We start from the raw sequence: 19,771 nt of genomic DNA on the forward strand, positions 1-19,771 counted from the left end.
CTTGGACCAACCAGCTATCCTCGGGGCCCTGGGCCAACGCTCAAACCAATCTAGCCACTGGTTGCAGAAGGGGAAGAGGGAGGGGAGGGGAAGAGACGGGGAGAGAAGCAGACGCTTCCGTGTGCCTTGACTGGGAATCAAACCTGGGACATCCATACGCCAGTCTAACACTATCCACTGAGCCAACCGGCCAGGGCCTCTAGGATACCTTTTGAAGAAAAGGTTGAGGCTAACCAGTCTACCTGGTGTTTTCTTTGTCCGCAGAGAAATTCAGTGTGTCACCCTTCCCAAGGGCGCCTGGCTGTTGGAAACTTGTATGTATCTGTAGATACGAAGGAGAAAGTCTTGGGAATATGGATTGAATCCTTCTGTGGTACCTAGATGCATGCCATTTAATACAGTGACCCCGCAGGTAGGTCTAGTTTACAGGTGACACAGAAAGGACCAGGAACTTGCCGGAACCTCATAGTTAGGAGCTAGAGCTAGGGTTAGGGTGTTTCCAACCGAAGCTGGCCTGCATGCTGCTGCCTGCACATGGGCTGCCCTGTTAGGTTTTGGGGAGGAGTGGTTACCATCTAAGGCTGGGGGGGTAGCACTGTCAGACCCCGAAGTGCCCCTCCTGGATGCTTTGGGACCAGGCAGTAGCTGTGGGGAGGTCACATCTCTCAGGGGATAATGGGCAAGAAATCAGTGTTTGTGGGGGCAGTGCAGTGACCAGTTCGTCATTTTCTCTCCTAAGCACCTCCTTCAACCCGTCCTCAAATCCTTTTGAGTCATCTCATTGCACTGGCCAGAGTCCAGCAGGGCAGGTGAGGGCAGATGGCCTAACTGGTGGCTAAAACCAACTCCTCCAGGACACCGTAGCTTTGAACTCAGTTACCTCTCCTTTGACAAGAGGGAGAACAGGACGGGGTAATGCCAGCAGCCAGGAGCAGGGAGGGGTGGGAATACAGCGGTATTGGAAATGATCTATGTGAATGCGATATCTGACCTGTGATTTCATCTTTGAGCTTTGTATGTCGAGTTACAGATCAGGGACCTAGTCTTCCATTCACCTGGGACAGTTAGGAGACAAGTATTTCTCCCTGCAGGCCCCACTCTCCAGTCACCCACTCCCGACCCTCCCTCTGGCAGACTGGGACTCCCTTACCAGGGTTAGGGCCCCTGGGTTGGGCCGCAGGGTGCAGGAACCTCCAAAGGGAGGAGACAGACCCAGGCGCAGTGTCTAGAGCTGACAGGCATGCAGCCAGCCTGCTTTATTCCTCTTTATTCCCAAACAGGTCTAAGGGCTTCCCACCAGTGAAAGACCACTTCCTGAGGCCTCTGGCTTAGTCTTTTATTTGTCACAAAGGAGAAAGATCTGACACCAGTTTAGTCTTTTGAATGTGCAGAGCTCTGCCTAGCCCTCTCACCCCTCAGGCCCCAGTGAGCCCTTCCAAATTTATCTCAGCTCTGACCCAAGTATTTCATTTGTAACCCTAAGACCCATCTAAGTAGGTTTCCTCACTCCCCCCCCCCCTTTTACTATCCTCTTCCTCAGTCTCTGAGAAAGCAGCCTTCTGTAGGGATGAAAGGTGACACAAAGCCCAGCCCTGGCCTGCAGCTTTCTGGAGGTCCCCGGCAGTGTGGGGGGGACAGGTAGGTGGGATGATCTAGGTGTAGTAGGGCAGCTCCCTGGGGTCCCCGGCAGTGTGGGGGGACAGGTAGGTGGGATGATCTAGGTGTAGTAGGGCAGCTCCCTGGGGTCCCTGGGCAGTGTGTGGGGGGACAGGTAGGTGGGATGATCTAGGTGTAGTAGGGCAGCTCCCTGGAGGTCCCCGGCAGTGTGGGGGGGACAGGTAGGTGGGATGATCTAGGTGTAGTAGGGCAGCTCCCTGGGGTCCCTGGCAGTGTGGGGGGGGACAGGTAGGTGGGATGATCTAGGTGTAGTAGGGCAGCTCCCTGGGGTCCCCGGCAGTGTGGGGGGGACAGGTAGGTGGGATGATCTAGGTGTAGTAGGGCAGCTCCCTGGGGGTCCCCGGCAGTGTGGGGGGGACAGGTAAGTGGGATGATTTAGGTGTAGTAGGGCAGCTCCCTGGGGTCCCCGGCAGTGTGGGGGGGACAGGTAGGTGGGATGATCTAGGTGTAGTAGGGCAGCTCCCTGGGGGTCCCCGGCAGTGTGGGGGGGACAGGTAAGTGGGATGATTTAGGTGTAGTAGGGCAGCTCCCTGGGGTCCCCGGCAGTGTGGGGGGGACAGGTAGGTGGGATGATCTAGGTGTAGTAGGGCAGCTCCCTGGGGTCCCCGGGCAGTGTGTGAGGGGGACAGATGAATGGGGATGATCTAGGTGTAGTAGGGCAGCTCCCTGGGGGTCCCCGGCAGTGTGGGGGGGACAGGTAAGTGGGATGATCTAGGTGTAGTAGGGCAGCTCCCTGGGGGTCCCCGGCAGTGGGGGGGGGACAGATGAATGGGGATGATACAGGTGTAGTAGTGCTGCTCCCCCTTCCTTTGGCGCTGGCCAGAGCTGTGGGAGGAAGGATGGGGTACTGCCAGCCCTGGTTCATATTCCTGGGGAGCTGCCATGATGGAGGAAGGGGGCCAGACTGGGGAGTGAGGAAAAGTTCAAATAGAGGGGAGTTTGGGGAAATGAAATGATGAACTAAGCTTGGCCATGCTCAATGGTGATGAGGAGGTGTGAGTGACAGGCTAGCCAGGGTCCCATCCAACCCCAGACTCCACCAATGCCGACTGGCTTTGTTAACTACAGACTTGTGAGGAAACAGTATGAGGTTCAAAGACAAAGGCCGAGCAGAGGTCTATGCTGTGGATTTCACTCGGGCTGGTGGGAAGACCAGAGTTGTCTCCTCTGACCACGTTTTAGATGCTCTCAGACCTCTTCCCAGCAGAGCAGAGGGTGGCTGTTGGAAGTCAACCCCACTGCCCACTGTGCCCCAGAAGTGGGCATCTGTGTTGGGGCCCAGGGCCAAGCTCTGCCCTCAGAGCTCCTCATGAACCCGCTCCTGGTCCTCATCGGACTTCAGCTTGAGCTCCTCGATGGTAATCTTGCCATCGTGGTTCCGGTCCTGGTTCTGGAACATGTCCCCTATGGTTTTGTCCGAGTCCTGCCCTGGCATGAGGCGCCCTTTGCCCTCAGTGACTTGAGCTTTGATGAAGGTAGAGAACTGGGAAGAGAGCCAGGGGAGGGTGGGCGTGAGGGTTTTGCCTGAGCAGCTTCGGGTGGCCTTGGTAAGGGTCCCCAGGGGAGGCCGGCCAGTCAGGACGAAGAGGGCAGGAGCTGGTCTGGGGCCCTGAGCAGGGGCAGGGCCGCAAGTGCGCCAGGAGAGAAGGAAGGGACGAGGAACCTAAGGCACAGGGACCCAGTGGAGGGGCAGGAACATGGGTGCACAGGATGGTGGACATGCACCTTGTTCTTGCCAGATGCCATCAAACAAAGGTGGCTTCTTTTGGGGTGAGAGTGGGGGGATGGTTATTATAAGGACTGAACGCCACCCACCTCCTCTGGGGGGACCTCGCCATCTTTGTTGAGGTCAAGGTCTTCAAACAGGTTGGCAGGAGGGTCATCGTGCCATACAAACAGGTAGCCTTCGGGCAGCCCCTCCTCCTGGGATACCAGCTCCACCTCAAACAGCAGCACAGCACTGCCAGGGACTCCCCGGGCTGGAGGGAGGGAGAAGGGAAGGGAAGGGTCCCTATTAGGCCGGGGTCCGGGCCTGGCTTTGCGCCTGCCCCGTGCGCTCCCTGGCTTGCAGGCCTCAGCCCTCCTGGGGGCTGGAGAGTGGGATAGACAATTTTTACAGAACCACCTGTAAGGGACAAAGGGGGTGATCAGGCCAGTCTCTGCCCCTCACCTCCGTTCTCCCCATGTGCCAGGTGTGGGGGGACAATGAGCTGCCGCCTCTCTCCCACACACATGCCCTGCAGGCCCGTGTCCAGGCCTTCGATCACCTTGTTGGCCCCCAGAGTTGCCTCCTGGGGGGCCCCGTAGTCATGCCTGGGGAAATAAGATTCCCAGGTCAGTGCCCTTCCTTGTTCCCCAACAGGTCACCTTCCACTGTCTCCCCCACAGGCCCCGTTCCTGGGTCACTCCTCCTGGTGCCCGCCCCAACCAGCAGAGTGCAGGGTCCAGTGACTTCTTATCTTGCCACTGGCCCTGAAATACCCACCTTGAAGGCTCAGCTCCCCTAATGCTGCTTCACCCTCCCTTCCCCTTTCTGCCCCTTACACTCCCCAACGATGGGAACTTGTGGAGAAGGGGGTGCTATGAGGAGGACTCCCCTCGCTGTGCCCACCCGCCTGCCCAGCCCTGGCCCTGCCCCAGACCTACGAGGAGAAGAGCTTGGTGCCATCCAGCAGAGAGCAGTTGTAGTGGTAGCGAACAAAGTCCCCCTGTTTGGTGGTCTCGTTGCAGGTCTCGGGGGGCCGGGATAGTGTCTTGATTTCCACCAGATCTGCAGGGTTGTGGAAGTCGATGACGTGGACATCGAAGATCAGCACAGCTGAGCCAGGGATCTTGTCTCCTGGGACCAGAATGGGGGAATTGATCAGCTTGGAGTATAGAGGGAGGGTCCAATCAAGGTCTCCATGAAACCACCCTGAGGTTTCAAATGAGGGTGGGATGGGATTGGATGTTTGTCCACATCATCGGTTCTTCTAGGGGGCAGAGGAGGGAGGGACCTGCCAATTAGAAAGCCCTTTACACAGCCTTGTAACCTCCGGTAACTGTAACTTACCCGGCTGATCAAGGTGCTTAGTCCCATATTATAGGTGAGGATGCTGAGGCTTCCAGCAAAGCTGGGTCTCAAATCCAGGTCTCTTTGCTTCCTAGGGCTATGCTGTTTCTCTTCTTCCAGAACCATCCCCCCTCCCCAAACTCGGGAGTGTTTCTCCAGTATGGAGGAGAAGTGGGGGGACTGCCCTGGAGAAAAGGCAGGAATTGAGTAGGTGACCAGTTTCTGTGATGAGAGGGGCAGAGCCGGGGAAAGTCAGGGAGGGGAGCAGGAGAGGAGCTGAGGTGCAAGAGGCCTACCAGTGCCGTTCTCCCCGTAGGCGAGGTGGGGGGGGATGGTGATCCTCCGGCGCTCCCCCATGCAGGCGCCCTGCAGCCCCTGGTCCATGCCGGGGATGACGTAGCCCTGCCCCACGTAGGTATTGTACGTGTGGTTGCGGGAGTAGCTGCAGTACAGGGTGGGGGGCCGTCAGGGGAGTCAGAGGGCCCTCGCCCTGCAGCCCCTGGTCCGTCCCCGGGATGACGTAGCCCTGCCCCACGTAGGTATTGTACGTGTGGTTGCGGGAGTAGCTGCGGTACAGGGTGGGGGGCCGTCAGGGGAGTCAGAGGGCCCTCGCCCTCGCAGGCAGGCAGAGCCACCCCCAACTGCTGCCTCCGTGACCCCAGCGCCGGGTACTGTCCTTCCTGACTCGGCTTCTTGCCTTTCCCGTAGCCCCACCCTCCTCCTCAGGACCCCCCTGACCTGGAATCAAATAGGGTGCCATCCATCAGCGAGCCGTTGTAGTGGTAACGCATGAAGTCGCCAGCCACGGCTCTCCGGACACAGCCAGGTGGCAGCTCCAGTGTCTCCAGCTGCACGGTGTCCTTCGGGTTGTGGATGTCAATTAGCAGGACGTGGAACACCAGGGAGGCCTGCGGGGGGATCACAGTCCCTGGGGAAGGGATAGGCTTGAACCATACAGGTGGAGAGCAAACCCAGGCTCTTGATTTAGGAAGGCCACTGAGAACCCTGCAAAAAAGTGCTAACCCTGCTCGCCAGAGCCCTCCCTTTGTCCTCAGCAGCCTCGTTTCTTGCTCCCCCTGTGAAGTCTGAACTGGGTTTTCCCCTGCGCTACCCACCAGCCCATACTGAACCTTTGTGTGAATTAGAATAAAGCACCCCTTTGCCTGACCAGGTGGTGGCGCAGTGGATAGAGCGTCGGACTGGGATGCGGAGGACCCAGGTTCGAGACCTTGAGGTCGCCAGCTTGAGTGTAGGCTCATCTGGTTTGAGCAAAGCTCACCAGCTTGGACCCAAAGTCGCTGGCTCAAGCAAGGGGTTACTCAGTCTGCTGTACACACACACCCCCCCAGTCAAGGCACATATGAGAAAACAATCAATGAACAACTAAGATGTCGCAACGAAAAACTAATGATTGATGCTCTCATCTCTCTCTGTTCCTGTCTGTCTGTCTCTGTCTATCCCTCTCTCTGACTTTCTGTCTCTGTAAAAAAAAAAAAAAAAAAAAAAAAAGAATAAAGCACCCTTTCTTAATGAGATAATCACCAAGGGCTAGGATTCATTTCTGCTTGCCTCCTTGGCTGGGTGCCCTTGTGCGGTATACAACCTGAACTGTATGTGGCATCCCACTTCTGGAGAATCCGGAGTCCTTGCCTGCCCTTACCATAGCCTTTCTCTCCATAGGCCAGGAACGGAGGGATGGTGATTTTCCTTCTCTCTCCAGGACACATTCCCAGCAGCCCCTGGTCCATGCCCTTGATCAGCCAGCCAGAGCCAATATAGGTGTCATAAGTGCCACCCCTACTGTAGCTGCAGAGAATGAGGTAGAGGTGTTGCTGCTGGAGGAGGGAGAGATGGATCCTAGACTGCCATGTCACAGTCCCCCACACCCCAGGGCTCCCTCCGACCTCACCTGCTGTCGAAGGCAGTGCCATCCAGCAGCGTGCCATTGTAGTGGTAGCGGACAAAGTCGCTGTCCTGGACCATGCGAGGGCAGTGGGGTGGGCGCAGCAGGGTGTCCGTCTGCACAGTGTCTGCCTTGTTCCACACATCCAGCAGGACCACGTCAAAGTACAGGGTGGCGTCCGGGGGGATGAGTCCCGCTGCGAGGGCCAGGCAGCAGGGGCTCGTGTTTGAGGCAGCCCGTGGGTCGGGGGGTGGAGCAAAGGCTGAGCATCCTGCTTGGCCGCCTCCTCCGTGCCTCTACCTCTCCTTCATCGTAGTCAAGCTCTGATCCCACCCAGGGCGCTGTTACTTCCTTTCCTCCCATCCCAGGGTCAGGAAATGGGAACTGGAGTCCCAGACATGCCACTATTCATACTGTGGAGGCAGCCGACCTTGGGCAAGTCACCCTCCCTCTCTGAACTTCAGTTTTTTGGCCCTGGGTCCTTGATTCTACCTTCTAGTCTCCTCCATCCCCATGCCAGTGCCCCAGCCCTTCTCACCCACACCGATGCTGCCATAGCCCAGGTGGGGAGGCACAATGAGGCGTCTCCGTTCGTTGACACACATGCCCATGAGGCCTCGGTCCATGCCGGTGATGAGACGCCCCACACCCACCACGATGGCTGCCAGAGTGCTGCGGTCATAGCTGGGGGACAGAGGGGAGAGACGGGATACAGTGGATTCAGGTATGCACAGTGAGGGTACACAGAACTAGGTGTTTCCCTCTTTCCATGGTCACATACCTGCACATAAGCATACACGATCCCCCTCTATACACAGGTGTACACCCACATGCTCCTGACCTCCCTGAGAGATCAGCCATGACTCCCAACTTAAGAGGCTGGACTGTTACAAAAATGAAGTCCCCAAGGAAGTGAGGGGCTTTGCTATCCCTTGGATGGGGTGGGCGCAAGCCTGTCTGCTGCTACTATCTGCGGACAGCAAAGGAATACTAAGTACTTCACGAAGGGGAAGAGGACCATTTATTGAGCATTGAGGATATGCTGATTGCTGTTTGGCATTTTACATTCATGATCTTATTTAATTCTTTCCCCTATGAGGTGGGCATTATTGTTTTTATTTTTTCTATGAGAAAGAATTGAGATTTTACTTGTTTTCATTTTTCTTATGAGAAAAACTGAGACTTAAGACTAAGTGACATATGAAGGTCACAGCTAATATGTGTGTGCCCTGTGGAACTCCCAAGCCCCTGTGTGTGCCTCTGCACCGTGGCTTCGCCAGGGAGGAAAGGAAGGGGAAGCAGAGCCGGTGGGGGATAGGGATTGGTTTTCAAGTCTGAAAGAGCCTATTCTAAAACTGCCATGGCTCTTATTAGCTTTTAACTACAGCATTCATTTACTTTAAATTTTTAGAAGTGAAGGGAGGCTGGGAGAGTGACCGAGGGGCGCCAGGCATTGTGGAAGTTTTCCAGTCTCATCACTGCATAACCTGAGCCTGGCCCGGCTCCAAGTGTCCTCACTAGGGAAGTCGTCCCCTAAAACCCCATCCCTCCCTACTTCTGGCAGTCAAGGACTCGGGAGTACTCCTGGCTACTCCTACCCCTCATTTTGCACACTGAGCTGGTTTTACGACTGGCCTGCTTTCTTCACAGTGCTGTTGAGAGGGCCCAAGCACCAGTTAAACACTATCAGGGCATCTGGTCCTTTCCAGAGTCAAGGCTAATGTGTATTGAACCCTCTGGACTTCTATGCACTGTGTTAAGTCCACTTTCATTCATTATCTTGTTTAAGGCCTTTCATCAGCCTTAGCAAGTAGGGACTCAATTTTTTTCAGATTATTTATAATCTCTATTTTTCAGATAAAGAAAGTGAAGCTTCAAGAGGCAAAATTTCTTGTCTAGGGTCACAGCCTGGATGTCAACCCAGGGTCTTGGACTCAAGAGTTCGTGTTCTTACTCAATATACTGCCTGCCCCCCAAATCATCACTACTTATTTTTAGTGGAAAGAGTTGTGTGTTCTGGGGAAGGGTCTTAGAGGAACTGACTTCTTGTGGTGTGGTGTGGGGGTTCATGTGTGTTACTGAGACCCAAAGTTTAACCAAGGCTGACATGTAGGCGTGCCCTGCCCCCACCAACAAAAGTGGACTTGCCAGAGGAGACCAAAGACCTGGACCAGACCAGAAGCTGGTCTCTCAAACTCCAAGGTAGGCAAGATGGGCGGCAGCCCAGGCCTGGCAGAGCTATCTAAGATGGAGGGAGGTAGGGGCACAGGGAGACCCGGAGAGCGAGGTATGAAAACCCTCTGAGGAGCCCAGGGTGCAGGTCTGACCCTGTGACACGTAGGCAGACAGGGTCCCTACACGCCCAGATCTGTCCTGCTGTCTTATTATGATCCAGGCTGCTTAACCACTGGCTGCTGATTATGCCACCCCCTCCAAAAGAAATTTCTACTCCCTCTTCTCTAACCACAAAGGCACTGAAACCTGAGGCTGGAACCCAAAGAGAGTCAGGGAGGGTGGGAATGCAGGGGTCCCAGGCTGAGACCAGTGAAGGATTCCCACGCATCAGAGACCAGGACTTTCCCCCAAACACTGTGGACCAGAGTGTCACCTTCCCTGTGTCATCTTTAAATAATGGGCAGGTAAATAGAGCAGTTCACCTTGATTATCACACACTTTGGGGAATACAGGGAGCTTGTGTGAAAGAAACTGGGGTCCTTGGAGAGACAAAGTTTGGAAATTTAGGGCAGAGGATATATCTTTGGGGAGATGGATGTCTGGGAACCCCCCACCATCCAGGGTGCTGTGTTTGGGGTTAGAGGATCATGGAGTGAGTACCAGAATGAAGACACAGCTTAAAAGAGCAACAAGGGAATCCAGGACTTAGGAGCACCTGGCCAGGGGCCCACGGAAGAGGAGTGATGAGCCTGGAGCCACCCAACCTCTTACCTTGAGTCAAACTTCTTGCCATCCTCGAAAGTGCCATTGTAGTGGTAACGCACAAAATCTCCCATCTGCACTTCTCTGGGACAGGCCCTGGGGATGTGGTACCTCTCGATGACCACGTCTTCCAGGGGTCCTCCGGCCGGACTGGCGCGGCCCAGCCCTCTCCCTACCGCGTGCACGAGCAGCAACAACATCTGTAGCACCGGCGACCCGAGAAAGGTGTGGCTGGGGGACTCCACGGGGAACATGGTGCCTGGAGCTGGGATGGCGGGCAGCGAGGACGATCGAGAGAGGAGCCGCCACCAACCTTCCCCCGCCCTCCTCCCTGAGCTGGCTCCCCCTCTTCCTGTCCTTTTTCCCCACCCCGGCCCTGGCTGGTCCACGTGGAATGGGGGCTGGGGAGATTGAGCTGGCGGGGCGGGGGCGGAGGATGGAACAGAAGCAGAGGGCCAAGCTGAGAGTGTTAAGAGACCTTGGAATGCACCACAAAGAACTCCAGATTCCTCTCTCTTCCCCCACCTAGGGCTGAGAGACCTGGGGCCAACGGGGGAGGGAAGTTCCAGAAAGATGAGAAGTAGGAGCCGACTCCCCCCTAAAAAAGTTCAGTTTCTCCCCCGGAGTCCTCGGGGTCCTAAAGTCAGACTGAAGCATCCCTAACTTCTTTTGCTGGGACCCCGAAATCAAAAGCTTCTTTACGAAGCTGGCGAGGCTTCAGAATCTGAGGGTATCTCAGTGCTCCCCCCACCATCCCTACCGTCCCAGGAACGGCCTCTTTAGCTTGAAACAAGGAGCTGCTTTGTCCTGCAAAAGCTGGACTGCCAGAGGACTTTCTGACGTGGAAGGGAGATCCAGTAGGAGGAGGTGGTGAGAGTGGAGTGTGTGAAGGATAAAACCAGGTGTGCGCTTCCCAGGCGAGGGCTGTGGGAACACTTGGAGCGACCCCTTTAGGACTGGGGGTGGGGCGTGTGCAGAAGGGGCTCTGTGATGAACGGAGAACGAGGTCTCAGGGCTTAGGCGGAATAGAGGGAGGTAGCACTTCCTTCAATTTCACGATTAAGGTGAGGGGTACTGTCTTTGGGTGGGGAGGAACTCTCTGGGCTCCCCATCCTTGCGGGAAGCGTTCCCCTCATCTGTCGAGGGGAAGCTCTAAGGACACGGAACCGGGCCAACGTAGGGCACTCAGGACACCATCGCGCACTCCGAAAAGAAGGAGACGCAGCCCTCTGCCTCTCCGGGGTCCTCACCTAAGCCGCTGGCTGCCTGATTGCCCCGGGGCCCGGCGCTAAGACCCAGCGGGCACGCCTGCCTGGCCTCTCCCCGGCCCACCCGCCTGCTGGCCAAGCCTGGACACTCGCTCCGCGGGGAGAGCCGGCCAGCCAGCGTGGTGGGGGAATGGGGCGGGCGGCTTGGGTGCTGCTGTGGCTGCTGCTGGGCAGCTCCGAGGCGCAGTACGAAAAGTATAGTTTCCGGGGCTTCCCTCCCGAGGACCTGATGCCGCTGGCCGCAGCCTACGGACACGCGCTGGAGCAGTACGAGGGCGAGAGTTGGCGCGAGAGCGCGCGCTACCTGGAGGCGGCGCTGCGGCTTCACCGGCTGCTGCGGGATAGCGAGGCCTTCTGCCACGCCAACTGCAGCGGGCCCGCGCCGCCCGCCGCCTCGGTCCTCGGGCCCGCGCCCGGCCCCGAGGGCGGCCACGGGGACGAGTGGGCCCGCGAGCTGCAGCTCTTCGGCCACGTCCTGGAGCGCGCCGCCTGCCTGCGGCGCTGCAAGCGGACGCTGCCCGCCTTCCAGATGCCCTACCCGCCGCGCCAGCTTTTGCGCGACTTCCAGAGCCGCCTGCCCTACCAGTACCTGCACTACGCGCAGTTCAAGGTGGGCGCCCGCCCCGGGCCCTGCTCGGCCTCGTCGCTCCCAGCCGGCGGCGCGTTTCCCGGGAGATCCCGGAAAGCGGTCGCTGTCATCGATCCCCAAGCTCTCTTGTGCATTCAGGGCAGGGGCTCGGGCCCTGCTGACCCGCTATGTCCCCACCCCACAGGCTAACCGGCTGGAGAAGGCGTTGGCCGCGGCCTACACCTTCCTCCAGAAGAACCCCAAGCACGAGCTAACCGCCAAGTATCTCAACTACTACCGAGGGATGCTGGACGCGTCCGAGGAGCCCCTCACTGACTTGGAGGCGCAGCCCTACGAGGTGGGGTGCAGGGGGAGATCTGGCCCTCAAGCTCCTCCCTCATCCCCGCATAGGACCCGTAGAGGAGGGGATTGTTGGGTGGCCCCCTGACCCGCGCACACTCCCCTCCAGGCGGTGTTCCTCCGAGCCGTGAAGCTATACAACAGCGGGGATTTCCGCAGCAGCACAGAGGACATGGAGCGGGCCCTGGCCGAGTACCTGGTTATCTTTGCCAGGTGTCTGGCCGGCTGCGAGGGGGCCCACGAGCAGGTGGACTTCAAGGATTTCTACCCTGCCATAGCAGGTACCCTCACCCAAACCAGACTGCTCAGGGCCCTTAACACATTTATGGAACACCTACACAGTCTTGGGAGGTAGTCAGGGGTCAGGTGGTATCCTGTCCCTGGGAGCGTAGAACATGCAGTCGCTGAGAGAGACAGACAGGGTAACAGATCCCATGCCACTGGGTGCAGAAGGGCTGCAGTTAGGAGTGTCCAAGATGCTGGGCATCAGTCGAAAAGGTGGTACCATCTCAAAAGGGTCTGGGAAAGTTGGGTTCACAGTTTTTCCAGGCAGAGGTCAATGCAGGTACAAAGGGGCCCAGCTGAGATGGAGGAACAGCCCAGCATGTATGTACCAAAAGCAGTTTGTGGCTAGAAACCACACCTAGTCTGGGGGTCCCTAACTGCACGGGTCCTCAGTGGGGGACAGAAAGGGCCATCCTGAGTTTTGCTCTCTGGGCTTCAGTCCAGCTTCCAAACCTCACCTGCCACTCTCCCAGAGAGCCGAGCTGCGGGTGGTAAGTCAGCCCTGTTCACAGTAGTCTTCCTCAGCATTACTCATCTACCAGCTTCGTTTCAATATGACTGCAACAGGCTCTGCAGGTAGAACTGGGACTGGAAGTCCTCTCCATCACCCCATCTGTGGGTCGAAGCTGTTCAGCGCACCACCAGCTTCTTACCACTGCTCCCCACCCCCCACCCCAGATCTCTTTGCAGAATCCCTGCAGTGTAAGGTGGACTGTGAGGCCAACTTGACCCCCAACGTGGGTGGCTACTTCGTGGAGAAGTTTGTGGCCACCATGTATCACTACTTGCAATTTGCCTACTACAAGTGTGAGCCTCCTGGTGGCCTTGGGAGGGTTGGGGAGAGCACTGCCCTGGGAGCCTCGCAGAGTCATGGGAAGCTATCCCTCAGAATGGAGGCCCCTGGGCGATGGGAGGGCGTGGCCATCCTGGGACACAGGAGAGGCTTGTGGGAGAGAACAGACAACAGCTTCAGGGCAGGATTCAAGGGCCTCTAGAGCAGGGGTCTCAAACTCGCGGCCCGCGGAACAATTTTGTGCGGCCCACAGACTAATCCACGAAGTTCAAAATATTTTGGATAAAATTAAGTAAGCCTAGGGGCCTACTTGTATTTTTCATTTCTCTAGCATCCTAGCTAGATATTAGCTTAGTTAACAGCAGTTGTGATGCGAACTACAGTTTCTGGTCGTTTTGTGACACTGAGTAAACTGCATGTACGATTGTGCTTGTTGTACTGATTTTTTTTTGTTTTCAACTGCAGTGAGAAAAGTGTTGCGTAACAGTTGCCTTTTGTAGACCTAGTGCGACCCGCCAAACGGCTGTGATCTTGCTCTGCGGCCCACATGCTGAGTTGAGTTTGAGACCCCTGCTCTAGAGTAAATGACTAGATAGCCAACAACTGCACAGCACTTGACAGTTTACAAAGCCCTGCCACATTTGTTTATCTCACTTAATCCTTTCACTGACTCCTGCCGCTGACACTACTGGACCCATTTTTCAGATGAGGAATCTGAAGCTCATAGAGGACCAGGAGCCCTTAGTCACATAGCTAATAAAAAGTAGCACCAGGGCCTGATCAGGTGGTGGCGCAGTGGATAGAGCATCAGACTAGGATGTGGAGGACCCAGGTTCGAGACCCTGAGATCGCCAGCTTGAGCGCGGGCTCATCTGGTTTGAGCTAAAGGCTCACCTTGGACCCAAGGTCGCTGGCTTGAACAAGGGGTTACTTGGTCTGCTGAAGACCCACGGTCAAGGCGCATATGAGAAAGCAGTCAATGAACAACTAAGGTGTCGCAATGAAAAACTGATGACTGATGCTTCTCATCTCTCTCCGTTCCTGTCTGTCTGTCCCTATCTATCCCTCTCTCTGACTCGTCTCTGTAAAAAAAAAAAAAAGTAGCACCAGGAATTAGGCCTTCCTCGTTTGAGGGAGATCCTGGTCTGTGATGGACAATCTCCAGGGTTCCTGCAATGCAGAGATGCCAGGATTCAGACAGTCTGCTGTTGGAGTGGAGGGGCTGAGGACCAAGGAGCTAGGAGACTTCATGGGTCCTGTTGGCTGAGGTTGAGGACAGCCACTGGCCTCTAACTCCCCAGTGACATAATTCTCCAACTGTGTGAGTTTGAGCAGTTTACCTAGCCTCTCTGTGCCTTAACTTTCTTCTCTGTAAAATGAGGATGATAATAACGTTGAGTCTTAAACGAGGGCCTGGCACACAGTAATGCTCAGTACATCCTAGCTACCATGATTGTTGGGTGGGGTGAGATGCCCAAAGGTATTCTGGAAGACAGCTAGGGAGGCAGAGGTGCTAGACTGAATGGGGAGGTAGGGTTGGGCGAGGTGGGGTCATTCCTGAAGGCAGTGCCAGGCTACTCCTCACTCGTCTTCTGTCTGCAGTGAACGATGTACGCCAGGCTGCCCGGAGTGCCGCCAGCTACATGCTCTTTGACCCTGAGGACAGTGTCATGCAGCAGAACCTGGTGTATTACCGCTTCCACAGGGCTCGCTGGGGCCTGGAGGAGGAGGACTTCCAGCCCCGGGAGGTGGGCATTGTCTTCCACGGCACTTTTGGAACTGTGTGGTTTGAGAAAAGAAATCTGGCTTCCTCAGAAGGCAGGTTGGGAAGTGAAAAGAAAAAATATGGGTTGTGGTTGAAGTCCTGGGTTCAAACCCAGCCCCACCCAGCTGTGTGGTTCTGGGAACACTGCTGACCCTTTCTGAATCTGTTGTCTCATCTGCAAAATGGGAAGGGTACTACCTACCTTGCCAGCATAGCCTGGGATGTGGGAGGTATAAAAATACCTGTTCATTCCTTCCTACTTCCTTCACCACCCTCATCATCCTCATTGCTGGCCCTTGACCTTCTTCCCCAAGGACTCCTCCCCCCCACCCCAGCCTGGACCAACTGAGAAACTCTTTGGGAGTCTAGGGCAATACTGGCAAATATGGAGTACACAGCACTATCGCCCATTTCTTTGTCAGTGTCAGACATTGCTAATCAATTGAGGCAATTTCTCACTGAACTCTCAGAATTCTCTTAACCTAGCACCCCAAGCAGCTTCAATTTTTCAGTCAGGATTTGAGCTGATAGCTGTTCCAGGCTCCTTGAGCTGGAAAGGGCAGGAGGACCCAAATGCTAGGAGCTCTGGCTCCCCTGCCATCCGGCAGCGGGGTCCAGCTCCCCTCACTGCTCTTCCTCCTCCCAGGAGGCCACGCTCTACCACAGCCAGACAGCTGAGCTGCGGGAGCTGCTGGAGTTCGCACACATGTACCTGCAGTCAGATGATGAGGTAAGTGGCCCCTGCCCTCAGTGTTCTCATGCCCCTCTTCTCTGTGTCTAAATCGCGCTTCCCCTAGGCCTAGTTCAGGTGGCACCTCCTCCAGGAAGCCCTTGCTGCATGCCCAGGCTCTGTCTTTGGGCTCACAGCACCAACTCTGGCCCTTTGAGCCTCCCTGAACCTGGACTTAATTGCAATCTGGTCCATCTCACTCCCACCTCCTTCTCCAGCCAGTCTCCTAGTGGGTTGTGCCCAGGATGGGGGACCAGGTCATTCCCACCTCTCCCACAGCGCCTGGCACAACAGAGCTGGCGCTCAGAAACTGAGTCTGAATGAACCAGTGAATGAAGTAGTGAATGCAGGACACCAGGAAGGAAGGACCTCAGCCTGTTCCATTGATTCTGAATGAGGGTTTGAGAGTCTGAATTGTCTCAGGTGTCCCTGCCCAATGCTTCTTGACTCGTTTCCTCCTTTGTTCGAGCACCTATACTCCCTTCATTGAACGTGGGGGCTGGGTCTGCACTCTTAGCATCCAGGTTGGTACTAGCCACGCTTGGCTCCGCCTTTTCAATTGGGCCGCCTCCAGGCAAGTCTTAGGTAACCCCAAAACTTTCATATCTTCATCCATTGAATGTGGAGAAGAATGCCCATCTCATATCATGTGGTGAGAATGAAATGAGATCAAGTTTGTAAAGCGCTTAGTATACAGTTGGCATGTAGTAGGTCTCAGCACATAGTTTGATTACTGTTATGTGTTGTGGGCTGTTTGCCAGATACCATGTTTAGGACTGGGGTAAACTGATGAGAGGCACAATCCCTTTTCCAAGCAGTGAGGGAGGCACAAAATCCCTCCCCTTTCAGGAGAGCTCAGCATGGGGCACTGGAGGACTCCTGACCCAGCCAGGGTCATAACAAGCGCTGAATCCTGGAACTGGTGGTGCCTGGCATTGGAGGGATAAACAAGAGCTGTCCAGGCATGGGAGAGTAAAGGCTATCCTGGCTGGGAATACCATGAGCAGACACTATGCACAGACTTGCAATATTCTCGCAGGGGTATTTATACTTAAAAGGTGGACTGGGCCCTGGCCGGTTGGCTCAGCGGTAGAGCGTTGGCCTGGTGTGCGGGGGACCCGGGTTCGATTCCCCGGCAGGGCACATGGGAGAAGCGCCCATTTGCTTCTCCACCCCCCCCCCTCCTTCCTCTCTGTCTCTCTCTTCCCCTCCCGCAGCCGAGGCTCCATTGGAGCAAGGATGGCCGGGACGCTGGGGATGGCTCCTTGGCCTCTGCCCCAGGCACTAGAGTGGCTCTGGTTGTGGCAGAGCGACGCCCCGGAGGGGCAGAGCATCGCCCCCTGGTGGGCAGAGCGTGGCCCCTGGTGGGCGTGCCGGGTGGATCCCGGTCGGGCGCATGCGGGAGTCTGTCTGACTGTCTCTCCCCGTTTCCAGCTTCAAAGAAAAAAAAAATTTAAAGAAGGAAAAAAAAAAAAAAAAAAAGGTGGACTGTGGAGCCTGACTAGGTGGTGGCGCAGTGCATAGAGCCCCGGACTGGGACTGGGATGTGGAGAACCCAGGTTTGAGACCCCAAGGTCGCCAGCTTGAGTGCGGGCTCATCTGGTTTGAGTAAAGCTCACCAGCTAGGACCCAAGGTCGCTGGCTTGAGAAAGGGGTTACTCAGTCTGCTGTAGCCCCCGGTCAAGGCACATATGAGAAAGCAATCAATGAACAACTAAGGTGTTGCAACAAAAAACTAATGATTGATGCTTCTCATCTCTCTTTGTTCCTGTCTGTCTGTCCCTATCTATCCCTCTCTGTCTCTGTAAATAAATAAATAAATAAATAATTTTTTAAAAGGTGGACTGTGGAGAAGGTGATGCTTATAGCTGAATCCCTGCTGGTGGAACCCCACCTACTGGTCTAGGGAAGGGGCAGCTTAGAAATGGGATTCTGGGGGAGAAACCCTCACACCATTCTTTTTTTTTTTTTTTTTGTATTTTTCTGAAGCTGGAAACGGGGAGAGACAGTCAGACAGACTCCCGCATGCGCCCTTACCGGGATCCACCCGGCACGCCCACCAGGGGGCGACGCTTTGCCCACCAGGGGGCGATGCTCTGCCCCTCCGGGGCGTCGCTCTGTTGAGACCAGAGCCACTCTAGTGCCTGGGGCAGATGCCAAGGAGCCATCCCCAGCGCCCGGGCCATCTTTGCTCCAATGGAGCCTTGGCTGCAGGAGGGGAAGAGAGAGACAGAGAGGAAGGAGGGGGGGAGGGGTGGAGAAGCAGATGGGCGCTTCTCCTGTGTCCTGGCCGGGAATCGAACCCGGGACTTCTGCACGCCAGGCCAACGCTCTACCACTGAGCCAACCGGCCAGGGCCTATCACACCATTCTTGTGTGAGATCTTGAGACAGAGATGGGGTGGTAGGAAGGCCCCTTGGCCAGGATGGGAGGTGATCCAGGTTTGTGCCTTCTGTGATCTGGTTTCTCCCCACACCCTGGGGCTGCTCTAGATGGAGCTGGAGGAGAAAGAACCACCCTTGGAGCCCGAGGACCACCCATCGGATGCTGAGTTTGAGGGGGACGGCGACTATGAGGAGGGCATCTATGCTGATTGGTGGCAGGAGCTGGACGCCAAGGGTGACGAGGCCGAGGCTGGTCAGTGACTTGGACCATGGTGGAGGGGTAGGGATGCAGCCGGGGGTGGAGGTTGGGCACAGAAGGATCCAGGCACTGAGTTACAGAGGCAGGGGAATATGTATGTTGGATGCTGGGATCCTTTCCTCCTCTGGGGCTTCCAACCTGTTGGCAACCCCTGTCCCACTCGGTAGGGGGTGGCATCCTTCCTGGGAGCAGGGGCCAGCTGAGACCTGCTCCTGGGGAACCGCACCCTGCCTGCCCCGCCTCCCACAGGGCAGCGCCCAGACACCTGTTGGGAACGGGCGGGCATCTGACCCCAATGCTCCCTCCTTTCCTTTGCAGAGCCAGAGCCTGAACTAACATGAGAGGAGGGTCACCCTTGCACCTCTCAAGAGCTTGGGAAGCCTGGGCCCCATGGGACCACCGTCACCAGCCTCTCGGCAGCAGCAAGAGCTATTTATTAAAATGTAAATTGGACATAACGGACCAGGTGCCATCCCGTCCCACCTGTGAGCGCCGCTCCTCAGACCCCTGTGCCTCGTCACTAGGTCTCTGGACCACAGGATGGTGGCGCTGCAGCTGTGACGGCCTGTCCTCCTCCCAGTGCTCTTCTCCTGGAGGAGAGGATTCCGGCTCCTCCTAGTTGGGGTGTCAGCCTCAATTTCAGAGACAGCAGAGGGGCAGCTGGCTTCATGAAGAACGCTGGACCAAGAGTCCAGCAGTTCCTGGTACAATGGCCACGGGTGCTCAATAAATGTTTCTTCTTGGATGAATTACAGGGCCTGGGGTCCAGCCTTCCCTGGGCTGAGTGGTAAGCAAGCAGGTCCTTCTCTCCCTCCCAATGTGCTCATCTCCCCTTATCTGTAAACACCAGGCAGGTGAGGGAGCACAGTCTGTTCTGGCCTCTGCAGACCCCGGCTGTTTGTGCTCCTGAGGAGCAGCAGGGCGTCACTGCAGTCCACCACCAGGGGGCGGGAGAGCGCAGTTCCCGCCTTGAGTCCAGGAAAGACGGTGGTTTCAGATTTCTAAGATGGGATGTCCTGTATTTTCCTAGTTAAGCATCGCTTCCCCCACCCTACCCTGGCATGTGGCGAATGAGGGGAAGGGTCCAGGGACATTTACTTCCAGTTTTTACTTTCCAGGCCTGACTGACCCAGGATCCTTGGAGTCAGAGTGAGCATGCCCTGCCCACTCTGCCCATAACACAGCCAGAGGAGCCCTAGGGAGGCTGTTTGATAACTTGAGACTTCTTTGTAGTGGCAGTGGGACCACCAGACTGTCTTGCCAAACCTTGCATTGACTCTAGGGGGCAGAAAGCCCAGAGCTGTGGAGGTGAGGGTGGTGTCTGGTGACTGTCACCCAGCCCTGTGACTCACCAGTGTCCCCTCCATGTTCCACAACTGGGAAGTGGGGACAAGTGGATCTCTTTGGGAAGGGACCATGGGTCAGGGCCTGTCAGGTGACAGTTCTGCTTCACTCCCCACTTTCTGGCCTCCTAGGGACAGGGTGGTAGAGGAGCCTTCTCTCTTACTGTGGGGTGGAGCTGAAGCTGGGAAGCCTAGTTCTCACCTTCCACACCCCTACCTTCCCCAGATGTGCCGGTTGGCCTGGCCTGGGCCCCTCCCACCTCTGTGCCCAGGAGAACTCCCTACCGCACCCCAAACCCCTCTCCTGGGCCTTTGTTGATGATGAGGGTGGGAACACCAGAGTCTGAGTCTGGTACACAGACAGATGGGGTCAAGGGGGCAAAAGTGACCTCACTCCTTCCTCCCTCCCTCCTTCCCTCTCTCCCATAGGTGGGTCTGCAGTGGTAG

General features: G+C 56.3%; 2 protein-coding genes across 2 annotated transcripts; one reads left to right on the forward strand and one right to left on the reverse strand.

The window, feature by feature from the left end:
* Positions 1-1,315: 1,315 nt before the first annotated feature.
* Positions 1,316-9,904, reverse strand: FKBP10 (FKBP prolyl isomerase 10). The gene is made up of 10 exons (XM_066364179.1): positions 9,579-9,904; positions 7,171-7,316; positions 6,639-6,828; positions 6,390-6,535; positions 5,468-5,657; positions 5,026-5,171; positions 4,324-4,516; positions 3,848-3,990; positions 3,493-3,656; positions 1,316-3,160 (listed from the first exon to the last, which is right to left on the reverse strand). Exons 1-10 carry the CDS (start codon positions 9,821-9,823, stop codon positions 2,975-2,977), a joined length of 1,749 nt encoding a protein of 582 aa, XP_066220276.1. The 5' UTR covers positions 9,824-9,904; the 3' UTR covers positions 1,316-2,974.
* A 207-nt stretch (positions 9,905-10,111) lies between these two features.
* Positions 10,112-18,730, forward strand: P3H4 (prolyl 3-hydroxylase family member 4 (inactive)). Its single transcript, XM_066364187.1, has 8 exons — positions 10,112-11,447; positions 11,611-11,763; positions 11,875-12,046; positions 12,729-12,857; positions 14,446-14,591; positions 15,255-15,338; positions 17,831-17,975; positions 18,300-18,730. The coding sequence occupies exons 1-8, from the start codon at positions 10,968-10,970 to the stop codon at positions 18,320-18,322; spliced, it is 1,332 nt and encodes a 443-aa protein (XP_066220284.1). The 5' UTR covers positions 10,112-10,967; the 3' UTR covers positions 18,323-18,730.
* Positions 18,731-19,771: the final 1,041 nt, after the last annotated feature.

Source organism: Saccopteryx leptura, chromosome 2 (assembly GCF_036850995.1).
Source record: "Saccopteryx leptura isolate mSacLep1 chromosome 2, mSacLep1_pri_phased_curated, whole genome shotgun sequence".
Classification (NCBI taxonomy): domain Eukaryota; kingdom Metazoa; phylum Chordata; class Mammalia; order Chiroptera; family Emballonuridae; genus Saccopteryx; species Saccopteryx leptura.